Source organism: Patiria miniata, unplaced genomic scaffold (assembly GCF_015706575.1).
Source record: "Patiria miniata isolate m_02_andy unplaced genomic scaffold, ASM1570657v1 HiC_scaffold_3, whole genome shotgun sequence".
NCBI lineage: Eukaryota > Metazoa > Echinodermata > Asteroidea > Valvatida > Asterinidae > Patiria > Patiria miniata.
This window is the reverse complement of record NW_024037069.1, coordinates 39,247,818-39,271,594: the sequence shown is the minus strand read 5'-3', so window position 1 is coordinate 39,271,594 and position 23,777 is coordinate 39,247,818. Positions and strand designations below refer to the sequence as shown.

At 38.8% G+C, this 23,777-nt stretch overlaps 1 protein-coding gene across 1 annotated transcript; it reads left to right on the top strand.

The window, feature by feature from the left end:
* Positions 1-232: 232 nt before the first annotated feature.
* On the top strand, positions 233-4,825 carry LOC119736801 (protein kinase C beta type-like). The gene is made up of 3 exons (XM_038210810.1): positions 233-581; positions 4,354-4,448; positions 4,773-4,825. The coding sequence occupies exons 1-3, from the start codon at positions 403-405 to the stop codon at positions 4,823-4,825; spliced, it is 327 nt and encodes a 108-aa protein (XP_038066738.1). The 5' UTR covers positions 233-402.
* The last annotated feature ends 18,952 nt before the right edge of the window (positions 4,826-23,777 follow it).

Below are 23,777 nucleotides of genomic sequence, written 5' to 3'. Positions count from 1 at the left end.
GTGACATTAGTAGAGAGAATTTTAACTTTTCACAACCCATCTATTATTATTAAAACATTGTCGTAATTTTTAAACATTACACTTAAAATTAAGTGTTTTCAATTCTAGTGGTAGAAAGCATTAAACAAATCTCGACACAGTGTTAGCAAATTGAAGAAGGATTTTTCACAAGTTCTCGTGTATCTGTCATGCGAGGACATCCGTAGCCTGATATTTACAGATGCCATTTGCGTTGCGAGGGCGTATTGACTGTTGCAGTAGTGTACACATAGTACACAGTACATGCGGAACTGCGGATATATCGTGCATGCACTGTGCAGGATTTATACGCCGAAGTAGGGACGTGTTTTCTTTCCACGGAAGCATTCCTCGGTGGTCTGGGAAAAGGGAAGTTTAGAGGAAATGTCATCCAAAAGTTCCAGCGGCAGCGGGTATGGGGACGATGGGGTCCGGCCGGCCAAGGGTTTTGCCAGGCGCGGGGCCGTGCGACAGAAAGTCGTGCACGAAGTCCGCAGTCACAAGTTTATTCCGCGGTTTTTCAAGCAGCCGACATTTTGCAGCCACTGCAAGGATTTCATATGGTGAGTGCATGTAGTCAATGCGCGCACGGCATTGCTAGTGAGGTGCTGATAAACAGAACAGTTTTGCTGGTACTGAGCTTTAGTGCTACCACTAAATACCTGGAATAGGCTAGTTCAGATAGAAATATTACTAATAAAAGCCTTTTGTAATAAAAATTGTTAACGTCAAAAAACCTTGACCTGTTGACTCTAAATTTGATCGAAACAAAACACTGAACAGGAGCCGTACACTACACGATCGCCAAAATATACATTTGTAACCTTAAAGTTGTATTATTTTGGTGATCGTGAAGTGAAGGGCCCCTGTTTGTGTTTTGTTTCGATCGAATTAGACTTAGAGTCAAGTTTTTTTGTATCTTTCTAAAACGACCTTTTCAACCGAAAGCAGACCTCTCAATTCTACTGACAACTTTTTTGTAATTTTAATTTTTTTTTTTGGGTAGGCCCTACAAATTAAGATTTTCGTACGCGGTTTACAGTTGGTGCCGTGTGATTCAGCGCGCCAAGCTGCGTGTTCACTGTACATCGCGGTGATCGCCATCTTTATTTTGGTGTTGCATTTTGTCATCGTCATTTTACCCCAAATTTTCCTCAAAAATTTGAAACTCTGCCATATGAATGTAGGCCTACCGGCTGTTCTTAATGTCACTAATATTATAACTAGTTTGGTTAGTCAAATAAAATAAAATAATTGAATTTGTTCTCTTATACTGTAGGGTACCGGGCCCGTAAAGTTACATTGTTCACGATTGCCCATTTTAAAACCACATGTGGCCAAGTGTTCAGTAGGCCTACAATGCCGGTTTAACAACAAAAACAATCGGGGGACCCGATCACGGTTAAACATCCACCGCCGTTTGGTAGCTCAATAGGGTAAATGTGCATTTTCAAAGCATTTGCAGGTGTTGAGCTTGAATCCTGGGGACAACTTTTCTTAAAAAATGTTTTTGCTTAAAATCATATCCTACTTTTTATTGAAGTATCTACTAATTTGTCTTTCTAATTCATCTTTCCAATTCATGGCTCAAAAGGATTTTTTTTCAAAGGGAAGTAAAATCTGAGAACAATTTGGTTGTCAATTAGTGAAGCATTAGCGCGCAACAGTCAACTTGTGTAAAAACAGCAACAGCGTATTTTTTTTCCCAAACACTTGCTATTTGTTGCATGTGAATCGTGGGCAAACATTGTACAAGAATTCAGGCCTCGACATCTGCTTTAAAACCAGACAACTGTCTGGTAAACAATATCGTCACAGTATATCAACTGAAATTGACTCCAGAAACATCCCCTGCCATGTCAATTCACACTACATGATGATCGTCGATTGCGTATTTACAACACACTGCACGGGTCACGACTGAGCGCCAAGTTAGGTCATGGATGGCTGGTCCTCGCATACGATTACCGGTTAAGTCATCCCTGGAAATTCAAGGTCCTTGCATAAGGGAATGCCATCTCTGAGGATACGAAGGCATTTATCATCTGGATGGGCCTATTGGCAAAAGACATTTTTTTGTTGATAAATTTATTTAAAAAATGGTTGAAATTGGTTAATTTATTATTATTTTGTGTTTGGTGGGGACGGCTCACACTCCAACTCCAATGGGGTCCCTAGACTGGTTCCCAGTCCCTCCATTGTCCTTCGGACTTCAAGTGTAGTATAGCTAGCAATGAATCCTGAATACATTAGGTTTTCCTCCTGATACTTTTGTATATGCAAATTATATGCAGGACTAGCTTAGGTCTGATTTTGGCACCCTGAATACAAAATCACAACGAAAATGTTAGCGCGGAACCAGCGTATTGCAAAATGGCAACAAGGCTACCCCTACTAATTGTGCAGTTTGTTTGGTGACGAGATTTGATTTTCACTTTATTCGAAAGTGTCTCTGGCAACTATCAATAAAAGAGAAGGGCACTACTTGTCGCTGTCTTTGAAACCTATGCAGCTGAAATGCTTGGAGTTTGGACGCTGTCTGTGTGAAGACACTGGCGATTTTTCCTACTGTTTCTGGTAGGAGTAATTTTTTTGATATATGTGTTCAAGTGTCATCCTTGCGCAAAGATCTAAACATCGTAAAAAAAACCCAACAAAACTCATGCTGCGCATGCGCAGAGGGGATCCAATCAATGGCTTTAAATGGGAACTAGCTACCGGTCCTCATGGGGGGCGGGGACCAGTCTAGGGGGTCCATTGTCAGAGGAAGGAAATTACGGTTTCAGAGGTGGGAGGGAGACCCCAGAATGACATTCCAGGAAAAACCCACCGGAAAACCCAATCTGAATGTTGCCCAGGGCATATATACCCATAGTACAAATCACGGTCACAGGGATGAAAGGCTAGAAAAATACCTACCAATGTGCCACTTCCCTCTCCCCCAATTCACAATGATTCTTGTGACTAAAACATAAATGTCTAGTCATACCTACATGTATCTGTAGACAAATCTGGCCAATAGGAATATCAAAATGCGCACGCCTCGTCTTTAAGAACACGTGCAGGATCCGCATGAGTGCGACATTCCAGGGAAACCCACCTGAAAACCCAATTATATATACCCATAGTACAAATCAAGGTCACAGCGATGAAAGGCTAGAAAAGTACACACTCTACCAATGTGCCACTTCCCTCTCCCCCAATTCACAATGATTCTTGTGACTAAGTTTTTCTAAACATAAACGTCTAGTCATACATGGTCATACCCATCTATAGACAAATCTGGTGGCAGCCATTTTCTGCGGTGGCGCAAGGCTCGCGCGAGTCACGCTCAGGTAGTACACATGCACTCTGCGCTCTTCTGACCAATAGGAATACCAAAAATGCGCGCGCCTCGTCTTTAAGAACGCGTGCAGCATGCACATGAGTGTGACACCATGCACCGCAGTAAAAGCCTCTAACTCTGGTCGCCGGAATCCACTATGGGCTCCGTGCAAAGGACTCCTTCAATGGCCATAAAAAGAAAATTGGGGAAGACCTAGGTAGATTGGTTCCTGGTCAATCCACTGCGTATTTCAATGACCCAAAGTTATCGGGGGCGGGGATTAGTCTGGGAGACCATCGCAAGTTAAATTCAAATGGCGCACCGATGCCGCCTGACGCTCACGTGAAGACGCTGTGGGCTTTTGCACATTCAGGAAGTCGTGCGTACTTCGCGCACGAACCATTGCAGTACAGTACGCTCACTTTGTGTGTCCCGCCCACGGAGCTCTCAAAAGTGGCAAAAACGCGCCCTCTTTCGTTGGCGCACGAAGCCCATAGACTGATTTGACGAACAAAGTTAGAAGCCAATTTTGAGGTTGAACCAGGCTCCTTCGACCAACAGTGTTACCAAAATGCGCACGCGCCCCGTCTTTAAGAGCTGCTTCCACCTCAAAAATGGATTCTTATTTTGTTCACGGAATACCCGGTAAGTCTATAGGCAGTGTCACTGCACACTTTGAATTCACCAGAACACCAGTGCCCTACATGTATTGTAAGAAAAAACTAAATTTATGGAGTTGTCATCTCAATGGCTGTAACTATGTGCAATATTTCTCTGTCACTGAACAACACTTGAACATATACAGTCAGGATGACATCCAGTCTGTGCTAAACCTCATTTTGAAAAAGAAAAGAACTGTAGCCAAATATCATACTGTTTCAATTGTACAATATGATATTTAAAAAAAATAGATACATTTTCATAATCGTAAGAAAAAATGTGAACCTAACATGTAAAAATGTGTAACTTTTTAAGCTTAATAATCCTTTTCAATTTTTTTTTGGTTGCAGGGGCTTTGGCAAGCAGGGATTCCAGTGCAGCAGTAAGTTAACCATTTTGAACAACTTTCATTTCACTGGCCTAGAACTGTCCAAGGACAAATTATGTAAAAGCATTTGTAGCTTAAAATGTGTCACAAATACCAGGTACACGTACACGTGTAGGTATACTGTATGTTGCATCTTTTGTGTTACAGAGCTGTGTACCTAGACGCCAGCTTATTTTTGCACTTGTGCTGAAACCTTGGAACTATTTGCTTTTAAAATAGTTCCAGTTGAAAAGAGTCTTGCATGAAATGTAGGAATGTGAGTTGTATTGCCGACCGACCATGCAATACAAACATTTTTCATGGATTTTTTGTACTGTTTATGCCAGGTCATTTGTTGGGAGAATCGTACCCTTGGCTTTGTCATGGCCGCTATGCTCACAGGGCTTGGCTTTGAACCAAACACCTTCCAACGTGACCTCAGTCGACAAGTGTAGAATTAATTTCAGTGTGTAAACGGTGCTGGATTATTAAAAATAATATGGGCATAATGATCAATTTTGTGCATAATTATGTGTGAGCGGTGTTCTTCTTCATTGCTCATACACAAAGGTGCTGGTAGGGTTGTGGCAGCTGACGACAACATCTGTTCAGTTGCAGTCATATTTTCACGGGTTAAACAGTGATTATGCCAGTAAATACATTGTATACATTGAACCATCAATTTGGAAATAAAATAGAACTGAGAAGGTAGAGATATAGGCAATGTACCGTAACAAGTGTAAGTGTTTACATGCATGCCTGTCCATTCAAACCAAATTCCTCAGCTGTGCATAATGCTCATGACACTTGTTGATTTTTTGTGTGTAACAAATGGTGTTAGTGGGGCTAAGGGCATCATCTTTCTTCTTTTTAAATTTTTTAAAAAGATGGTCGTAGAGAGCCAACCTCGTGCCCTCTTTTTACCAGGGTATTTCATAAGATGGAATTTGCGTCGGGGTGATGTAAATCAATCTTAAGCTTTTTGCCCTTCACTGACGTAAACAGTACAACACTGTGTACTGAGTGTGTTACCTCCGTAGTGATAGTTGGGAAAAAAATCACTCTGGGTGGGACTTGAACCCACGACCTCCTGCTTTCTAGTGCAGACTTTTTGTTATTTCCTTCACGCACTACTTGTACAATAAATTCACTCGCTTTCAGTACCATTATATTTTTCACCAGCCTACGTAGTGATAATTGCTTTAGGCAGCATTTCGTTTGGTAGTGCAAATTGCCAATACACGTACCCGGTACACACTGACAAGCTTTCTGCAACATTTCCTCAAACTGTTTACTTATCGCCATCTGTGCTTTTTTGACGTTATTTGATTGTTTCCGGTGACAGTATTGACATTTTTATTTTTGGTGGTCTTAAGTTTAAACATCTGTTTGCGCAGCTATTGTGTAATATTTATCTAAAAGAAAAAAAAAACCAAAGGAAGAATTTGATAAAATAAACATTTCCTACACTGTGACCAAAGCAGGGCATGTTTCAAAAGTGGTCATCATAGAGGTAAAAAATTAAAAAGCCTTAAACAAGATTTACAAATCCTTATTTTTAAAGCAGATTAACCTAATTTTACTATTTTGAATAAAAAAAATTAAATTTACATACTTATCTCAGTGAAAAGTTGCTTTAATAGTGTGGCCAGTGAAATCAATTCATGTCGGATGGAATTTTTTGCATTTAAAGAAAACCCTTCTCATATTAAGTACAAATGCCTTGAATTCTATCTTTTCCACAAAAACAATAACTTAGATTGTCTTCAGTCATTATCCATTTCATCATTATTGCTGCTGCCGTAAATCTTGGTATTTCATTTCAAATGATAATTTTTGTTGTCAAGATTTCCGTCCGACATGCTTAAGGTTGTTAAAATGTTTTTTTTTTTTAATTTACTTGTTTTAATAAAAAGGCAAATATTGTCAAGTATCAATGAATAGACTCAGTATTAACACCAACAAAAAGTTTTATGTTTCACCTTGTCACCCTTCGAGATAAAGTGAATAAAAGTGCTTTCCGTCCCACATGCATGTCGGACGGAATGGTATATGTCGGACGGAAATGGACTTTACATTCCTAGATAGTTGTGCCTCGGGGAACTGATATTAATAATTGTTAATTAATAAACATTAAGTAGGGGATAAAGAACTTTTACCAAGTTGATATTGTTCTTTGCTCATTTCAGTACCATCAAAGCAAAGCCTACACAGGACAGTAAGATTCCGTCCGACATGCGAAAATCCAAATTTAGCCAAAGTTGAACAGGCTGACTTGTTTGGCAGCCTACTGACCAGTCACACACCTTGGTGTTTCCAATAATTAAGGCAACCTTCTATATTCATGGGAATTAAACTGTGCAATGTACATTAATCATAATCATGTACATTTTATTCTTTTTGGACTGATGATGGCTTTTACATATTTGTGTTAAGATAGTGAGGTTGGTAGACATTATTACAATGTACCGTAGGTGAGGGAATTTAAACTGTATCCAGGTAATTTGGCAAGTACATGTACCGGTATGTGTGTGTAACACTCACCTATACTGGCATATATGTTTTTATCTAAATAAACTAAACATGTCTATTGTGTTACATGAACTTAATAATTTGGAAATTATCGTTATAATGTGTCAGAGCAGTGAAACAATGCTGTTAGCTGTAAAATGCTATACATATACAGAGCATCAATGCATCCAGAAGAGTACCATGCCAAAGAAAGAGAGCGGAATAGCAAGATCAGGGAGCAATTACACATGAGAAATACACACAAGGAGAAATGAACTTGTGAAATTTAAGGATAGAACACACAAAAAGAAAGTGTGCCAAAGTGAAGCTGTGTAGCCGCCCCCCCCCCAATATTTTATAATGATTGTTATTATTTGCCTTTTTCCACTAGCGGTTAACCCCCCCCCCCCCCAAGGGCGGATCCAGGAATTTTCGCCCTGGGGGAAGGGGGGGGGGGGGGTTTCATCATCAAAAAGATTTGAAATATAGACAGGGTTTTTGTTCTCTGGACACTTGGGGGGGGGGGGGGGGGGGCCTTGTACCATACTTTCAATGGGGGCGCTGTTCAATCCGACAATTATTAACAATATATCACGAAATGGTGTACATGTATACCGGTACATGTACCGGTATGCCTCCTAACCAAGCTGGCTCTGTCCGTATTTTGTGCAAAGGCGAACATTATTGCCAGTAAAAAAAAATGTGGGTGGGGGGGGGGGGGTTAACATTTTTAAAATTAATTTCTAGGGGAAAACAATTTTTTTTACAGCGCTGGGTTTTGTTTTTACCCCCAAACCACCCCCCCCCCCCCGAATCCACATCTGCCCCCCACCCACAATATTTTTCAAAGAGTGTCCTTTTCGTATAAATGAGGGTCCTTTTTTAGCATGCCTTTTGTGAGTGCCCAATGCGGAAAATTGTGCAAATATTGGCAATTGTTCCTGTATAAATTAGATATATTTTAAACCACCAGTAGTAATATTCTGAATGCATTTTGTCAGAAAATTTAGACATTGTATATGGACCTGAAGTGGATGATATTTGTTAGCTAAAAAACCTGTCTGAAGTTTGCAATTATTCATGTTTGTACAGAGGATGTAAACTGATGTACTGAAAATCATGTCGGACGGAATGAAGCATGTCGGACGGATTTTTAATAATCTTTCTCACACAATTGTAAGAAGCTTGATTATTTGTTCATTATAAGTGCCCAGGTGGTAAGCACAGTCAACTACCTAAAGACCACTATCATTAAAATTAAGTTTCTTCAAACTTTGTTTTTGGGTCAACATAGTGATTCCGTCCGACATGATTTGTTCCGTCCGACATGGTGTGGCTTCAGCTGAGCTTAACTGAATATGACATAGTGTTGTAGAGAAAATATATACGTCAGCATAAGTAGTGATTGTTATTCTTCTTGACATAAAACATAGAAAAAAATGATCCCTCAAGTTTTGATAAAATCTGATTTTGTTTCTGAAATTCTGAGGAGGCTCATTTCTATCGATTCCGTCCGACATGTACACATTTTTCGTAATAACAGACAAACAAAAGTGTGGAATTTAGAAATAATGTTAGGTGTCATTACTTAAAATCTTTGGTGTTGTTTGAAATCAGAATAACATTTTAATGTATTCTAAAACAAAAATTGTTACATTTTGTTCTATCAAATTCCGTCCGACATGATTTGGGGACTTTTGAAACATGCCCACCAGTCAATTTAAAACAATTGCAAATTGGACATGTGTACAAAGTACACGTATTGCAACTTTGTGTGCTGTTAGAGGGTATAGTAATAATTAAATGCATGGTTACTCATGGCTCAACTTTATGCAAGGCTGAGAAATATTGAACCGAAAAGTTCTTTTATTTGGATGCATATACCATAAATGTACAACTTTTTTTAATTCCCTGCAAAATTCTACAAATTCCCACACCGCAACAGGTTGAAGTGTGCTGTACCTAACAGAACCCAACACAATCCTACATAGAATGATGTCTTTTGCCTACAGTCAAAAGCAATAAGCTCCCAACAGAATTTGCCCTCTGTTGGATGTTGTTATCAGCAGAATAGAGGTTAAAGAGCATTTTTGTACTACATTCATTGAAGGTGCCAGCTCCTGCAAATGTCATATCTTCAGGGTTAAGAATTCGGAAATAAGTTATTTGTGGTTGGTTAATTTCTCTTAATTAAACTAAAGGTAGAGTACATGATTTGCAGCTATCCAAAAAGTGACTGACTAAATTATTGTTGAAAAGCTTACTTGGTTTAAAGATATCGATGGCACTAAACTCCCTGTGAAATGATTCTTTCTGGCATGCTGTCATTTTCAAGAAAGCAATAAAAGAAGGCTCATTTTCCAAAATTGGCCCAAAGATAAGACTAAAGATGCTTTTTGGAATCTTCCGTTAGTAGTTCTTTTTAAATTCGGCAAAGCGTGAATAAGTGCGCTCAAGCGTTGACACGACGCACACGCGCACGCGGTTAATATTATTTGTCAATTCGGCGCGTGACATCACGTAGACTCTGCAATCGGCTGAATGAGAACGTGTCCCGGACGCTGATTTTCGGGCGCAATTCAAAACATGACTTGGCACCTTTTGAATTGAAATTGAGATTCTAGAATATTGTTTTCTCGGAATATAGGCCTACAGCATTCTATGAGCTACAACTTCATCAGGTTGTTAAGCACCCTTCTTTAGATTTTGAGTAGTTTTGTAATTGTTGCTTCGAACGAAAAAAATTCACAAATGACAAATAATGTACTCTACTTGAGTTGCCCTCCACCTTCTATTTTTGAGGTTTACCCCAGATATTTTTAATTTTTAACTGCTATTTTTAATTGCCTTCTATTAGTTATTCACCTTTATAACCCTAACCACCCTGTACCCATCAAAATCCATACCCCTGTTTTGGAGTATTTTGGCGGATTCAGGATACCTCCATATTGAAAACAGGGGGATTTTGATGGATTCAGGATTGTAAGCCTAGCGGTACTGCAGGATTTTGATGGATTCAGGATACCGTACCTCCATACTGAGCAGTCACCAACACCAACATATTTGTGCATGACACAATAGGATACTTCCTAGTTAAAGTGCTCAAGGGGTTAGGGTTAAATGAGACATTCAGCCCCCCCCCCCCCCAAAAAAAACCCCACACCTCCCACTTTTAGTCGTGGAATTATTACTTTACAAATTTTGAATTATTTGTGGTCCATAGGGGGATATCTCTTGTGCGTTGTGGATTTAAAAGTAACCCAAATAATTAAAAGCATATTTTCAGAGTGCTCGCTAGTGCTCAATAAAGTCCAAAGTGTTGGCACTGGGAGTAATTTAATTTGCTTTAAATTGATGTGCCAAGCCGACGCAAAACATTCAAGACAGACGTTGATCGATTTAACTTCAGTTTGCTGGCTGTGATTCAATTACAAGTACGTTTAAGGGCCGGTAACATAACCCCTCTCAGAAGCTCCAGACCCGTGTTTTTGTTCATGTAAACCATGTTTAAGAATCTTCTACACTATACACACAGAAATTGTCCTCATAACGGCTTTGGCTGCGCTTCATCTGGTTCCAAAAACAATGAGCATGTTGACACAAGGCAGTAGAAAATGTGTAAGACCTACTTTGACACTGCTTGCCTTTCGCGCCTCTCGGCGGGGAGAAAATGTTATTCAACTGGGGAACGCAGAAATATGAACTCGCCACCCACATGCTTTTGGCTGCTCGTCTTACATTATACATCGTGGGCATTCCGTTCGTAGCCCGCATCACGGGCGGAATTATAGACAATCAACAAGTGCAGACAGAACACTGTCGCAATCTGATATCGCCGTTGATTTTGAAGTGATTTCCTCATAAGAGTTCTGTTATTAAATTCCCTGCTTGTGGGTTTACATCAGGACAAGCCGGAAAAAAAATGGAAAAGTGAAAGGTATTTAAAGATAAAAAATAAGATGTTGACTTTGCAGTCTACATGCGAAGCTGACTAGGCGAAGAATTAAGATGGTTGCGATAAAATTTCCATTTGAACAATTACATGTATAATACATCGATAACAAATTTATAGTAAATTTAAATTCAGATAAGGCCAAATGGTAACAAAAAGAATGAAAAGACCATGCAGTATACATACATGCCTAGCGGACACAGAAAAAAAATTATGTGTGAGATAAAATTTCAATGTTTAAAAATGAAGTTTTGATAACATGAAATAATCCATTTTGATATCAGATAAAGAATTACAATTTTTTTTACAAATAATTGAACTTAAGAGTTTATTATTTATAACATGCAAGTGTTAATGCCCTTCTGTTTGCAAAATTAATATCAGTGCTGCTGTGAACTGGCAAGGCTTAGATAGAACTAAGGCTTCAATAATGCAATTTTAAAGGAAAAAGAGTGTTTTTTTTTTTAATCTGACCTTTATGTCGCTGCCTGTTTTAAAAAGTCTGTTTACAAGAGATTCCTTTTTTTTTTTTAGCCAGGCAAGGTTTTGTTTGCAGTACCACATTTCATCCGATACTCCTGTTTACACCAACAGGCATTTAATCGATGCACATTCATTTGCCGTTGTCCCGCGGACGTATTTACATGTAGGATCTTTTGGCCTGATGGCATTTTCAGGCGATCGTCAGAAAGTCTTTCCCTCTGCAACGTTTTAACGCTTGAGGGGCGCGATTCCCTCGCTCCTGGGCACCGTCGCAAAAGTTGACAGATCAGGCCGATTGTGACTGCGAGGCAGGTTGTTCTGTTTTCACCGCGGCCCATGATAGGCCTTTTGGAGCACCAAGTTGTACGTGCGGGACTCTAAAAGGGTAATTTATGGCCTTAATATGCTGGCCTTGTCCCCAGATTAGGGCCTCTGATGAAAGCGCGCGGTGGTGAAGAGTCAATTACGGCATAGACTTGTGGATGGGATTGATGGGGGATCCTCCCACACGCAAGCTGATAATCGGTGATGCATCTGTTGTGTGTCAAGAGGACATTACCAAAATCATAATTTGCGTGTTCTTTTTGTATTAAAGTAATGGCAACTGTTATCAATTTGAATCCTAAAATCCCCACCCCCACCTGCCTTCAAAATCAAGACACATCCATATTTGTACCGGTCAGTACATGTCTGTGCACGCAAAACAAAAAAACCATAAAAGTTTGGTTGTTTACAGTGTACATTGTATGTATAGGACTACATGATTTAGTGCTTCTTAGTGTATTTCCAAAGTGCTCTTTAATGCTATTCAGCTGGTTAAAACCAAAAATGAGGTAAAATTCTTGATTTTTGGGGGTGCTTTTCTGTTTTCAAGCAAGTTGGAACATGCCAACTTGGCGCTTTATAAATCTGCATACACCTCTTGGGTATGGAGGTTCTCGGAAGAGATTTTCCTCAAGGAGCATAAATTATCGATTGAGTTGGTGCCGGTAGTTTTGCCTGCGGGGAATGGACGTTAAGACTGAAAGACGGCGTCGGCGCATCACACCTGAAAATAGAAACACGGTTATGTCTGCTTGGCTGGATTTCTGGTGTGAAGTCTACATTTACATGTCCATGCACTAGCCAACTTCCTTTTTTTTTTTTATACATGTACTTCAAACTATAAATAGAATCCTATTGACGTACAAATTGTACCTGCATCTCAGTTCTCAGTTACACATGTAATTAGTTACAAGTGTACATTACTTCCCAATCCCATATCTACTACATGTATCCTCGAGTTACCATAATCGGCACAGGTAACGCTTGCAACGCCCGCGCGTTGTCCAACGCAAATTGAATGGGAGTGCGTCGAAATAGGACCACGTCGTTTTAGGGGGCCTGACGCTACATGTACAAAGATATGCCCAGGTGATCACTGTGCACGCACAAGGCCCCCTTCAATGGAGAAACCATTGTGCACACTGTTGTACAAAGCAACACTTTCGCCATTGAAGGGGGCATTCGTGATAAAATTGATGCCGTGCCCGGATCGGCCAATTCTTCCCAGTGGTATTGTTATCCGGTATCACAAGTCCTCAAACAGTCCATTACAAGTCATCCAGTCCCAAGTCAAATCACACAAGTTTTGAAATGAACTGTGAAATGTTGTTCATCTCACGTTACTTGTCACTGAAATTGTGAATGAACTTGTGATTTACTTGTGACTCACTCAACTTGTGATGGACTTACATCTCTAATAGTGACCTCCACATTGTTGGATTTTAAAGGGCCCATGACATGAATCTCACCTGTGAACATATTTTGTGCAACTTTCTACTCCTCTTAAATGTATGAAATCAGTGGCGCACCCAAGGGGGGGGGGGGGGGGGGGGGAGGGGGGGGAGGGGGGCTTGAGCCCCCCCCCCCTGAGGTTGTCCTTTTAAAAAAAATTTTGTTTTTATATTTTTTTAGTCCCACGATTTGACCTTGGTGATATGTATGTGGCCTTTTTTTCGAGTAGTATAATAGGTGTGTAAGTGGTGCCACCAACGTCAAAATAGGCCACCCCTAAAAAAAAACCCCCAACTTTTAACAAATGTGTAAAATGTAAAAAAAAAAAATTGGAGCCCCCCCCCCAACCATATCCTGGGTGCGGCACTGTATGAAATCTAATTGACACCCTTTTTGGGTTAAATTTTATCGAAGTTGCACTATTTTTAAAACATTTAAAAATTTTCCATGCTTTTCCTGACAAGTGAGGGCGCTGTTGCTGTGATGTCATTTCAGGAAGACACTGTTCACTTTAGGGCTTTTCTGTTCAAATTGTGAACCCAAAATTTGCTCATTGAAAACATTTGGGAGAAAACTATGCTCATGTTGGCTTGCTGTCATGTATCAAAACAACTACGAATCACCGAAGAAAGACAATTTTACCACAGCAAAATATCCGAAATTCTAGCAAATGTTGGTGTTGAAATACATGTACCTGTAACTTTGACGTTTCTGCCTGAAATGACATCACACTTTTTGTTCATGAATATGAAAATTGACATTAGCATAACAACAACAAAAAGCAATAAAATGCCCTTAAAAACATGGCAAATTGAAACTGTGGTTAAATGGGACACAAAGCTGCATTTTCAAGGATTGCATTAAGAAAAATAAATTACATGGGCCCTTTAAAGGATTTAAGAAAAACGCTAAAAGTGCTCAGGCTGGGCGAGAGAGAGGGAGAATCCCTGAATTTGAGTGCCCTGACACCACACTCAATCAGGAACTGCAGTCATAAATGCCCCCCCTCAATTCTTTTTTTAAACGACTATCATATTTACTGGTATCTAGAAAGCTATATTGATAGTGATAGTATGTTTCAGGATGTTGAAACATTAGTTTGTTTATTCAAGGAAGTGAACACTGATTTTCATGTCCTTTTTTTTCATTGTCAGGAAACTTTAACTGTTACGAATTACTACATGTTTTCGTTTTTAAGCAAGCGGGAGGGCCAATGTATCAGCAGACACCAAACACATTATATCAACTAGTGTGATGAAACCCGTAGCGTTATTGCCAAGATAGGGTAACATAATCTCCACGTCTGTAAATTGGAAGAGGGAATCACAACCGATTATTGGGCAGACTCGTATTCATTACGGGAAAGGAAAAAAAAAATTAATATCAAAAAAATTAAAAATCTGTGGAGTGTGGGAACCAATCAGATGGGGGATAAAATTAGAGCTTTCATCTGATAAAATTAGAGCTTTGGTCTGGGAGAGAGAGGCGAGACCGATGGGATTTAATGTGCAGCGTTGGAGTTGATGAGGAAAGAAAGTAAGAAAAAAATGTACCGGTATCACTGGAAGTGAAGTGGCTACGCTGCGCTGCCAAGCCTTTACATGATTGCGCTAGTTCGATTGATCCGCCCACATACATGAGGGGGGAATTTTGCCGCAAAGTACTGCTTTTACCTCCTTTGTTTTCATTTTTTTTCTTCGTTTGATACAAGCATTTTTTTAGACTTTCCTTCAGTGACTGACATTAGATACGCAAATATGCGGGTCAGTAATACACACAATGCTTTTTTTTTCTACTCTGCTTGATAAACGATGAGAACTGTTCAAACATGGCACAGTAATGAGATGTTCATCATTAATCCATGGATTGGTTGATTAAGTTACATTGTTGTACGACATGTCCACAAAAAAACTATTCAATATAATTTGTCCATTTGCGTATTTTTGAACAGTGGATCGGGCCTATCACTTGAGGCACTTTATTCTCAAACAAATGTGGGCGTTGCCAAGTGGACCATGGCATACAGATTGTGTCCGGTTTGCTTGAATTGTTATGCAGGGTGAGTCAGAATGATCTGGACTCGAATTAAAGAAAATATTAAACGTACGTGTAGCAATTATCTAAACAAGTGCAAATGAGACATGCTACAGGCTGGTATTTCGGACATATTTGGTGACATTTCATGTCCATTGTGTCATTTTGAAGAAAAGCGCTAGCAATGAACACACACTAAAAAAATCTGACCACGGTTTCATGGTTCAACAAATTTATTGAAATTGCGTACTGTTGTGAAGCAGTGTAATAACAAATAAAAACCTAGTCATGGTGACTGACTCACTTGAAGTTACTGACATTTAAAAAAGGCAAAACCAGTTCCGTGTGCAGACTGGAAAATGAGCCACTTCAATGAAAATGGCATAACACCTCGCCACAGCCACGAATTTGAACAATTTAAAATTCCTGTGGAAGTCAAGGTAATTACCACTCATGTGAAACACTCAGTTTTTTCTCTATATACTGGTTCTCTATTTGCCACAAAACAAAAATGGTGAACTTGGGTCTAGATCCTGACTCACCCTGTATTCCAGAGATTACCCGTGTAATCATTTGAGGCCTTTTCACACTATCGTCCCCGTTACCCGTGTTTGAACTAAACATCAAAACAGAGGTCTTCACGGGTTGGCTGTAGACTTAAGATTTTCTACCTGAGTAGAACATGTCACCCCTGGTCCTGGCCAGGGTTGGGTTTTTCCTGTGTAGGGCGCCGGACCTGTGTAGAAGCCCTGATGGATTCTTGCTAATGTCAAAGGGGTTCTTGAGATATTTGTGTTGGAACCGGGTTAAACACACATATTGTAGACAGTGTAAAAGCGCGGTCCTCAAATGTCAAAGGGGTTCCTGAAATATTTGTGTTGGAACCGGGTCCAACACACATATTGTAGACAGTGTGAAAGCTACCGGTAGGCCCTAAAGTTACATGTAAAAGTTGAAGCTGCTAAGGACTTGGCACGTACACCTTGCTTCAAATTTTGAAGAGTGTTGTTTCTGTGCAGCTACAGACACATTTGAATGATGCTTTGATGAGAAGGCTATCCAAATGATTAGTTAACACATTTTTTTTTTGCCTACATGTACATGTGCCGGTATGCTGAGTACATACTGTACAGAGGTGGTTGTTGAAAAATTCTTGAACACCTTTTATTCAGACATTTGCCGCTTTCCATTACCTGGAACCACTGGCCTGTTGCTAATTCAAGGTACAGATCTTCAAATCAAGGCCAGGACAAATATTTAATCCTTTGTTTGGTGTTCTGCATGTTACATATGACAGCTTATCCAGGGAGATTCATCAAGGTTGCTGTGTGTTAAATGAACACTTTCTAGACAAAATGCCGATTTGGGCACAAAAATGCATCAGTTGGACAGATTGTTAAAAGTCAAATCTGAATGGTCTCACAAAGTACATGTACCTTGGAAATTTGCTGTTTTTATGTAATTACTGCGTAAAGAAATTTCGGGTACAAAATTTATCACTGCAAAATTGTCATTTCCCCCAGGTTTGTTTTCCCTACGCCTTCATGAGTTTTTGTGTGTGAAAATGTTCACACCATTTTAGAAAGTTTAGATTTCTTGCAAAATGTCAATTTTGGGGGGATGCAGGTTGATATTAAATGCTACTTTTACTAGAGAGACAAGCTCCTTCACATACCTTCATGTGAATTAAACTTTGCCGTTTGGCCAAAACTTTGCCAATGTACTACATTGTAATTAGGACTTCAATTTGTCATATGCCCGTAGCTCAAATCTTAGGAGTTAACCCGGTACATTAGAATCCCATTCCAACTGAGAAAAGGTAAAAACTGCAGCTCTTTCAGGCATGTAAAAGACCTTGACTAACGTACATGTACGTGTAGGAATATCCCTACGGTCGAAAAGCTATTAAAAATATCAATTTCAAGCATTGATCGCTTCCAATCAATATCTCTTATAGCAACTATGCTTCGTTCCTAATTGCCTGATTGTAGTGTGCGGTACTAAACTTTTAAACCAATCACAACAGTGATTTGCATTGATCTTTCGCTTTTTAACTGACCGTTCAAAATCTTCACTTTGATGAGGGGATCAATGGTAATGGTGCAGTGTCCGGTCGTTAACCTCACAGACACAAAACTTGTAGCATCCTTGATTGAGCTGCATACCGTATGTTCAAAATTGTGCATACATTCCATGCATACCAAGACAAACTACGACCAAGTGTGTTCAAGGATTGTTTTTCTGTCATTTAAATAGTACAAATGTATTTTTTTAAGTCATTCAACCCGGCTCCAATGACGTTTGATTTCAAGATATACGCATTTGGAAATGTTTTCACCCTTTATTAGGGCACCTTTTTTATTTAAATGGTTCTCGTATTTATTTGGCCTTGAAGGAGGGTTTTAGTTGGTGGGTAAAAACCCCATATACAAAACGATCCATGTCGAACGCACATATGGCTAAATTCTTTGTTTGGTGTCTTGTTCTGTTTTAACATTAATTTCCATGAGAAAACCATCTTTTGGCAACTTTTTGGCCTAAGTTTGAAGTAAAATTATTCAATTGGCTTGGATTTTGTTGCCGATTTGAATCCAAGTAATGTATTGGAGTCTATTTTCAGCGTTATTTCTCTCCAAAATTTAACCGAGTACCTTTAAAAAAAAAAAAATTATATACAGCGTGGATAAAAAAAAGAAAGAAACCGAGATATTATTGCTAATTGGAACAGAAGTAGGGCACATGTATGTAAATCAAAGGGAAATATGCTCTGTTAGGGTTGAATCTCCTCTTTAATTTAAATGACAGACTCATCATGTCATTACATTTTGACTGAGCAGTGACCAATTTTATGAAAGGGTCTACTTAGAGAATTGCGCCACTTTTCAATTGTGGTTTTTGTGTTGTCATTTGTCACAGAGTGAAAGGCTATGGTTGCCAAGCAAGGCAGGGGAAAAAAAAAGAGATTTCACCATGAAAAGTGGCGCAATTCTCTAAATAGACCCTTTCATAAAATTGGTCACTGCTCAGTCAACCGTGAATGTAAAGACATGATCAGGGTGTCATTTTAATGAGGAGATTCAACCCTAACAGAGGATATCTCCCTTTGATTCACATGTGCCCTACTTCTGTTCTAATTAGCAATAATATCTTGGTTTTTTTTTTTTTTATCCACCCTGTATATTTTCTTGGTTTGGAATTCCAGACAGGATCGGCGGCATAAAAAAGAGGTTTTAAATTCTCAGTCAGGAGCCAAAAATAGGGTCGATCAGAAATGTGAATCATGTGGACACCCATCTGCTAATGTGGTAGCAATTAAATGTATTGGCTTACGAAAAGCAAGTATTCCAGTTGCAATGGCTAGTGTGAATACATTGTTTGTATGGTAAGGCCTTAGCATGCATAATTTTGCTTGTTTTCTACTTGACATTATCTTTATTAATCTAAATTTTTAAGTTATGCCGTCACTTAAAAGTGTTCAATCAAACCGTTTCTGTCTGCTGACGATTATCATGGCATCAGACTTTGCTATCAGATTTAACCAGCTGCTGTCCACGCACTACTTAATAGACTTAAAATAAAATAAAAAAGATTTAGCATATGAGTAATATCTTTATTTCATCAACTACACGTTTAAACAACATTTGTACATGTGCCTTCTGATTGCAGTTTACTGATACACAGTATACTGGTACATGTTTCGTAAATCTCCATTTTTTTTGCATAAATGATATGTGCTTCCACCTTACATACCGGTAGATGCTGTGGAGGCAGAGATCACATTTGCATTTGCAAAAGCCATTATTCGTTTCACCAGCAGGATATTTGATATGAAGTACAAGGTCGTGAAGTGCTTTTACCCTCAACATTTTGATGACCATACCATCTTAACAAATACATTGTACATAATGTACATTGTATGTCACATACTTGAAAATCGCATCATTGTCGCATACGGACCGGTACATGTTTACATGAATAAATCAAACTTTCAGAGCATGGTCATTTACTGTTAATTAAAGTTAATAAAGGGAATGTACAATGTACAACATTTGCTTTGGCTGCAATTTTCAGAAATAAATGGATTTGGAGGATTAGTAGGCTATAGAAAATATTGTTAAACTGACTTGTGTCACGTTTTGGGCTTGTAGATGCTGGAAAAACCAAGAAAACCAATCATGTTGTAGTAGTCTGGTTCCCTAACCCACTTAAGATGAAACAGAGTAATTTGTAGACTTTGGGGAATTGTAAGGTCAGAGAATCAGTCTGGCAGGCTTGTAGTCTTAACAGGTGTGTAAATCAATTGCAAAGAAAATACGGAATAACTAAATTTGAAAAATTTGGAGCAGTTTTTGAAAATAGGCCAGTTTTCTCCAACGCTGGTCAGCCGACCAGCGTTGGAAAAATACAGTTTTTCTTGAAAATGTCAGCACACCAGGAACCACGATTTTACAGGATGCTTTAGACTGACATTCCCTAACAATCCAGTAAGGTATTTTGTGATAATTTAATCATTTCGTTTTTTGATGTTTGCAAATGTTGTATGTTACCTTTAAATACCGGTAGTATGTTTACAATAAACTTATGTTTGTCACATTGATCAGTTTTAACCGGTAGTCTGTTTCCCTGACCTGACGATTCCCCGACGTCTATAAATTGCTCCGTTTCGTCTGAAGTAGGGTCAGGGAACCAGACTACATGTACCATAACAGCACTTGTTTCTTTGGCTTTCTAGCATCTATGAACACAAAACTTTAAACACGTCAGTGTAAGCAATATTTGATATTACGAATCCCCAAATCCATCCCATTTCTGAGAGTTACAGCAAAAGCAAATATTGTTTATTACCTTTAGAGGGAAGATACAACATTTGCAAACATCAAAAAACAAAATGATCAAATTATCACAAAATATTTTACTGGATTGTTAGGGAATGACTGTATAAAGCATCCTGTAAAATCGTGGCTCCTTGCGTGCTGAAATTTTCAAGAAAACTTCTATTTTTGCCAACGCTGGTCGGCCGACCAGTGATTTTCCAAACCCAAAACATGAAGCAAGTCAGTTTAACATTATTTTCTGTAACACACTTATCCTCCAGATCCATTTATTTCTGAAATTGCAAAAAAAGCAAATGTTGTATATTCCGTATGTAATGTTGGCATTTACCGTACCATAGTAGAATAATCAAATCCAAGGTCACCAAAAGTAGTGACGTTACAAAAGTATTTCACTCAGTCTATATACATGTATCTGTCCTTGAATCTCTGTTCAATAAAAGCAATTTAACCTTTCCATTCGCTGCTCATTCATAGAATTCCAGGGAAATCCTCAGTGACCGAGTAAGTTGTAGGCAACCATTCATAATTGAGAAGTGAGGCATGAAATAAAAAGAGTGTATATTGTGGACCATTCAAAGGCGTGCGGTTGCACTTTGTGGCCCCTATGCATCCCTGCTGAGGTGTGATATAAATACTAGGATTGTAACCTTTCATCTGTATTGAGGGCAGGATGAAGTGTGCCCTAAAACAGTGCCGACAGCAAATGCAAATTATGGGAAAACTAATTAGTATTAGTTGTTACTTTCACGTGTGTACGGAAAGTCAACCTAAATTCCAATGCATAATTACGGCCATTCATTGGTCACTGTGTGACATAAAATTAGGCTTGTCTGATTTTTTAGCTTTACCCCTTGTTAAAGGGAATACACATCATTTGCTTTTGCTGTAATTTTCAGAAATGGATGGAATTGGGGGGTTGGAAATATATAGCAAATATAGTTACACAAACTTTTTTGAGGTTTTGGGTTCGAAAATGCTATAAAAACCAAGAAAAACAATCATTTTCCTGTAGTCTGGTTCCCTGACTCCATTTAAGAAGAAACAGAGCAGTTTACATATATTGGGGAATTGTAAGGTCAGGGAACCAGTCTAGCTGGCTTGTACCCGTTCATAGGTGTGTAATCGATTGCAAACAAGTGCGATGGTCAACTGGGGCCAGTATTTGAAAAAAACCCAGTTTTTTCCAACGCTGGTCAGCCGATCAGCGTTGGAAATTGATACAAAAATACCACTTTTCTTGAAAATGACAGTATACCAGGTGCCATGATTTTACAGGATGCTTTACACTGTCATTCACTAACAGTCCAGCAAGGTATTTCAAAATGATTTGGTAGTTTTATTTTTTGATGTTTGCAAATGTTGTATTTTCCCTTTAACTACATCTGACATATTACTTTCACTGATTCATCAGGTTAGTACTTTTTACTCCCTACGTCAGAGTATAGTTTCTACTTTCACAGATGGTGTCAAAATATAAGGAAGGGTCATCAAAGTGTTATCAGACGTAAAAATATCACGTGTGTGACATCAGACGTAAAAATGATCGTGGTGCTCATATCGGAAATTCACACTTTTCTCCAACATTCTAAGGACACACACACTCATACTTATTAGTTTGGAGTAAGCGTTTGATGATTTACAGAATGCATAAATTTATAAACAATGTACACCCTCTGCTTTAGTTATGGGAATTGTTTTGTAGTCACGTTTGTAACATTTTGATCGGTCACATGTGTGACCCTTTAATGTTCAATTTATGCTAATTTATGCACAGAAAGACCAACTTATGAAACATCTTAATAAATGTGCATCTTTACTTACTAGCAACACTTTAGTGAACAATAGTCAGTTGTATTGTAAAAACTTATTTGTTCCCCCAACATTTCTGAAAAATTGCCCATTTTAAATTTAATAATAAGTGTGAACTTATATAGTGCCTATCCGTATAAAATGAACAATCCTCCTAGGCGCTTACAACAAATTAAATATTACACGTAAGATAAGATCCGATTGGTTAGGCCTATAACTAATGCATACGTAAAAAATTAATTGCATGCATTAGTTAATAATAATAAAAAATGCATTGGTTAATAACATTGATGCCGGTGTTTAGATTTACACAAAAAAAGGGAACATATCGGTTTTAATTCCAATTTATACAGGAAGTGTTTGTTTTGTTTGGTCCAACTTAGATTAGGACCTTCCGGAATGTGAACATCATTGATATCAACGACTCACACTGCATAAAGAAACAAAGCTCACAATTTTTCTGTATTTTTTGTTTAATTTTTTTAATTTCTGCTTCATTTGAAAGGTAATATATACATTTGCAAACATCAAGACAATACTACCAAATTGTTATGAATTACCTTACTTGGTTGTAAGTGAATAATAGTCTCAAGCATCCTGTGAAATCATGGCACTTGCTGTGCTGTCATTTTCAAGTAAAGTGGAATGTTTGTATTAATTTCCAATGATGGTCAACCGACCATCGTTGGAAAAAAAAAATACCTTTTTCAAATACTGCCCCCAATTTACCAAATTTAGTTAGTCCACATTTTGTTTGCAATCGGTTACACATCCGTGGACGGGTGCAAGCCAGCTAGTCTGGTTCCCTGACCAGACGTTTTGTCTGAGGTACTGGTACGGTAGGGTCAGGGAACAGGCTATTTATAAGAACAGCATTTTCTCTAGCCTTTTCCAGTATCTATGAACACAAAACAGGTCAGTTTAACAATATTTTCAACAAAATACTCCCAAATCCGTCCATTTCTGAAAATTAAAGCAAAAGCATTTATGTTGTACATTACATGTACCTTTAACATGTTTAAAGCACCGAACAACAGATAGCACGCTTACCCCAGAGGAAGAGATTGCTTAATACAAAACAGTGATGCAACAAGTAGACAAAATTTGTCTGCTTAGCAAGCCAATCTTTTTTATGCCCCGCGGCGAAGCCGAAGGGGCATACTGTTTCCGCCTTGTCCTTCCGTGGGTGGATGTGTGGGTGGGTGTGTGGGTGGGTGTGAGCTTGTCTTACATACGCAGTGTGGACTTCCGAACAAAACACGTCCACATAATGTAGGTAGCACCGACGTTGTGTGGACTTACCCCACGTCCACACAGTGTTTCCCCATATCTGGAAAACAGGTTTAGAGGCATTTTTGGGTTAGGTTTATCTGTAGCAGAATGAAGAGAAACACTAAAGGGAATCATAGAAAAAAAATTGGGTTGAAAGAGTTTTCACAGTTTGAGAAAAATGAGTTTTTTCACTGGTTTTTCTTAACTACACGAAAGCAATGGAAAGTCCACACTAGTCATGTGAAACAAGTATGGGTGTGTGTGTGTGGGTGGGTGTGTGTGTGTGTGTCCGGACAAATCTTGTCAGCGCGATAACTTGAGAAATACTTAACATATGAACTTCAAATTTGGTTTGTGGATTGTTCTTGGTAATCCTAAGAAGCCTTTTGCATTTGGGGCCAAAAGGCCAAAGGTCAAGTTCACAGTGGCTAAAACAATAGAAATCTTGTCAGCGCGATAACTTGAGAAACAGTTAACATATGAACTTCAAATTTGGTTTGTGGATTGTTCTTGGTAATCCTAAGAAGCCTTTTGCATTTGGGGCCAAAAGGCCAAAGGTCAAGTTCACAGTGGCTAAAACAATAGAAATCTTGTCAGCGCGATAACTTGAGAAATAATTAACATATGAACTTCAAATTTGGTTTGTGGATTGTTCTTGGTAATCCTAAGAAGCCTTTTGCATTTGGGGCCAAAAGGCCAAAGGTCAAGTTCACAGTGGCTAAAACAACAGAAATC

Bases quoted from the DNA above. Each gene is read 5' to 3' on its own strand.
- LOC119736801 (XM_038210810.1), top strand. From the start codon at position 403: ATGTCATCCAAAAGTTCCAGCGGCAGCGGGTATGGGGACGATGGGGTC. The intron at 582-4,353 runs GTGAGTGCATGT...TTTTGGTTGCAG, and splicing joins CACTGCAAGGATTTCATATG to GGGCTTTGGCAAGCAGGGAT. The intron at 4,449-4,772 runs GTAAAAGCATTT...CTATGCTCACAG, and splicing joins ACTGTCCAAGGACAAATTAT to GGCTTGGCTTTGAACCAAAC.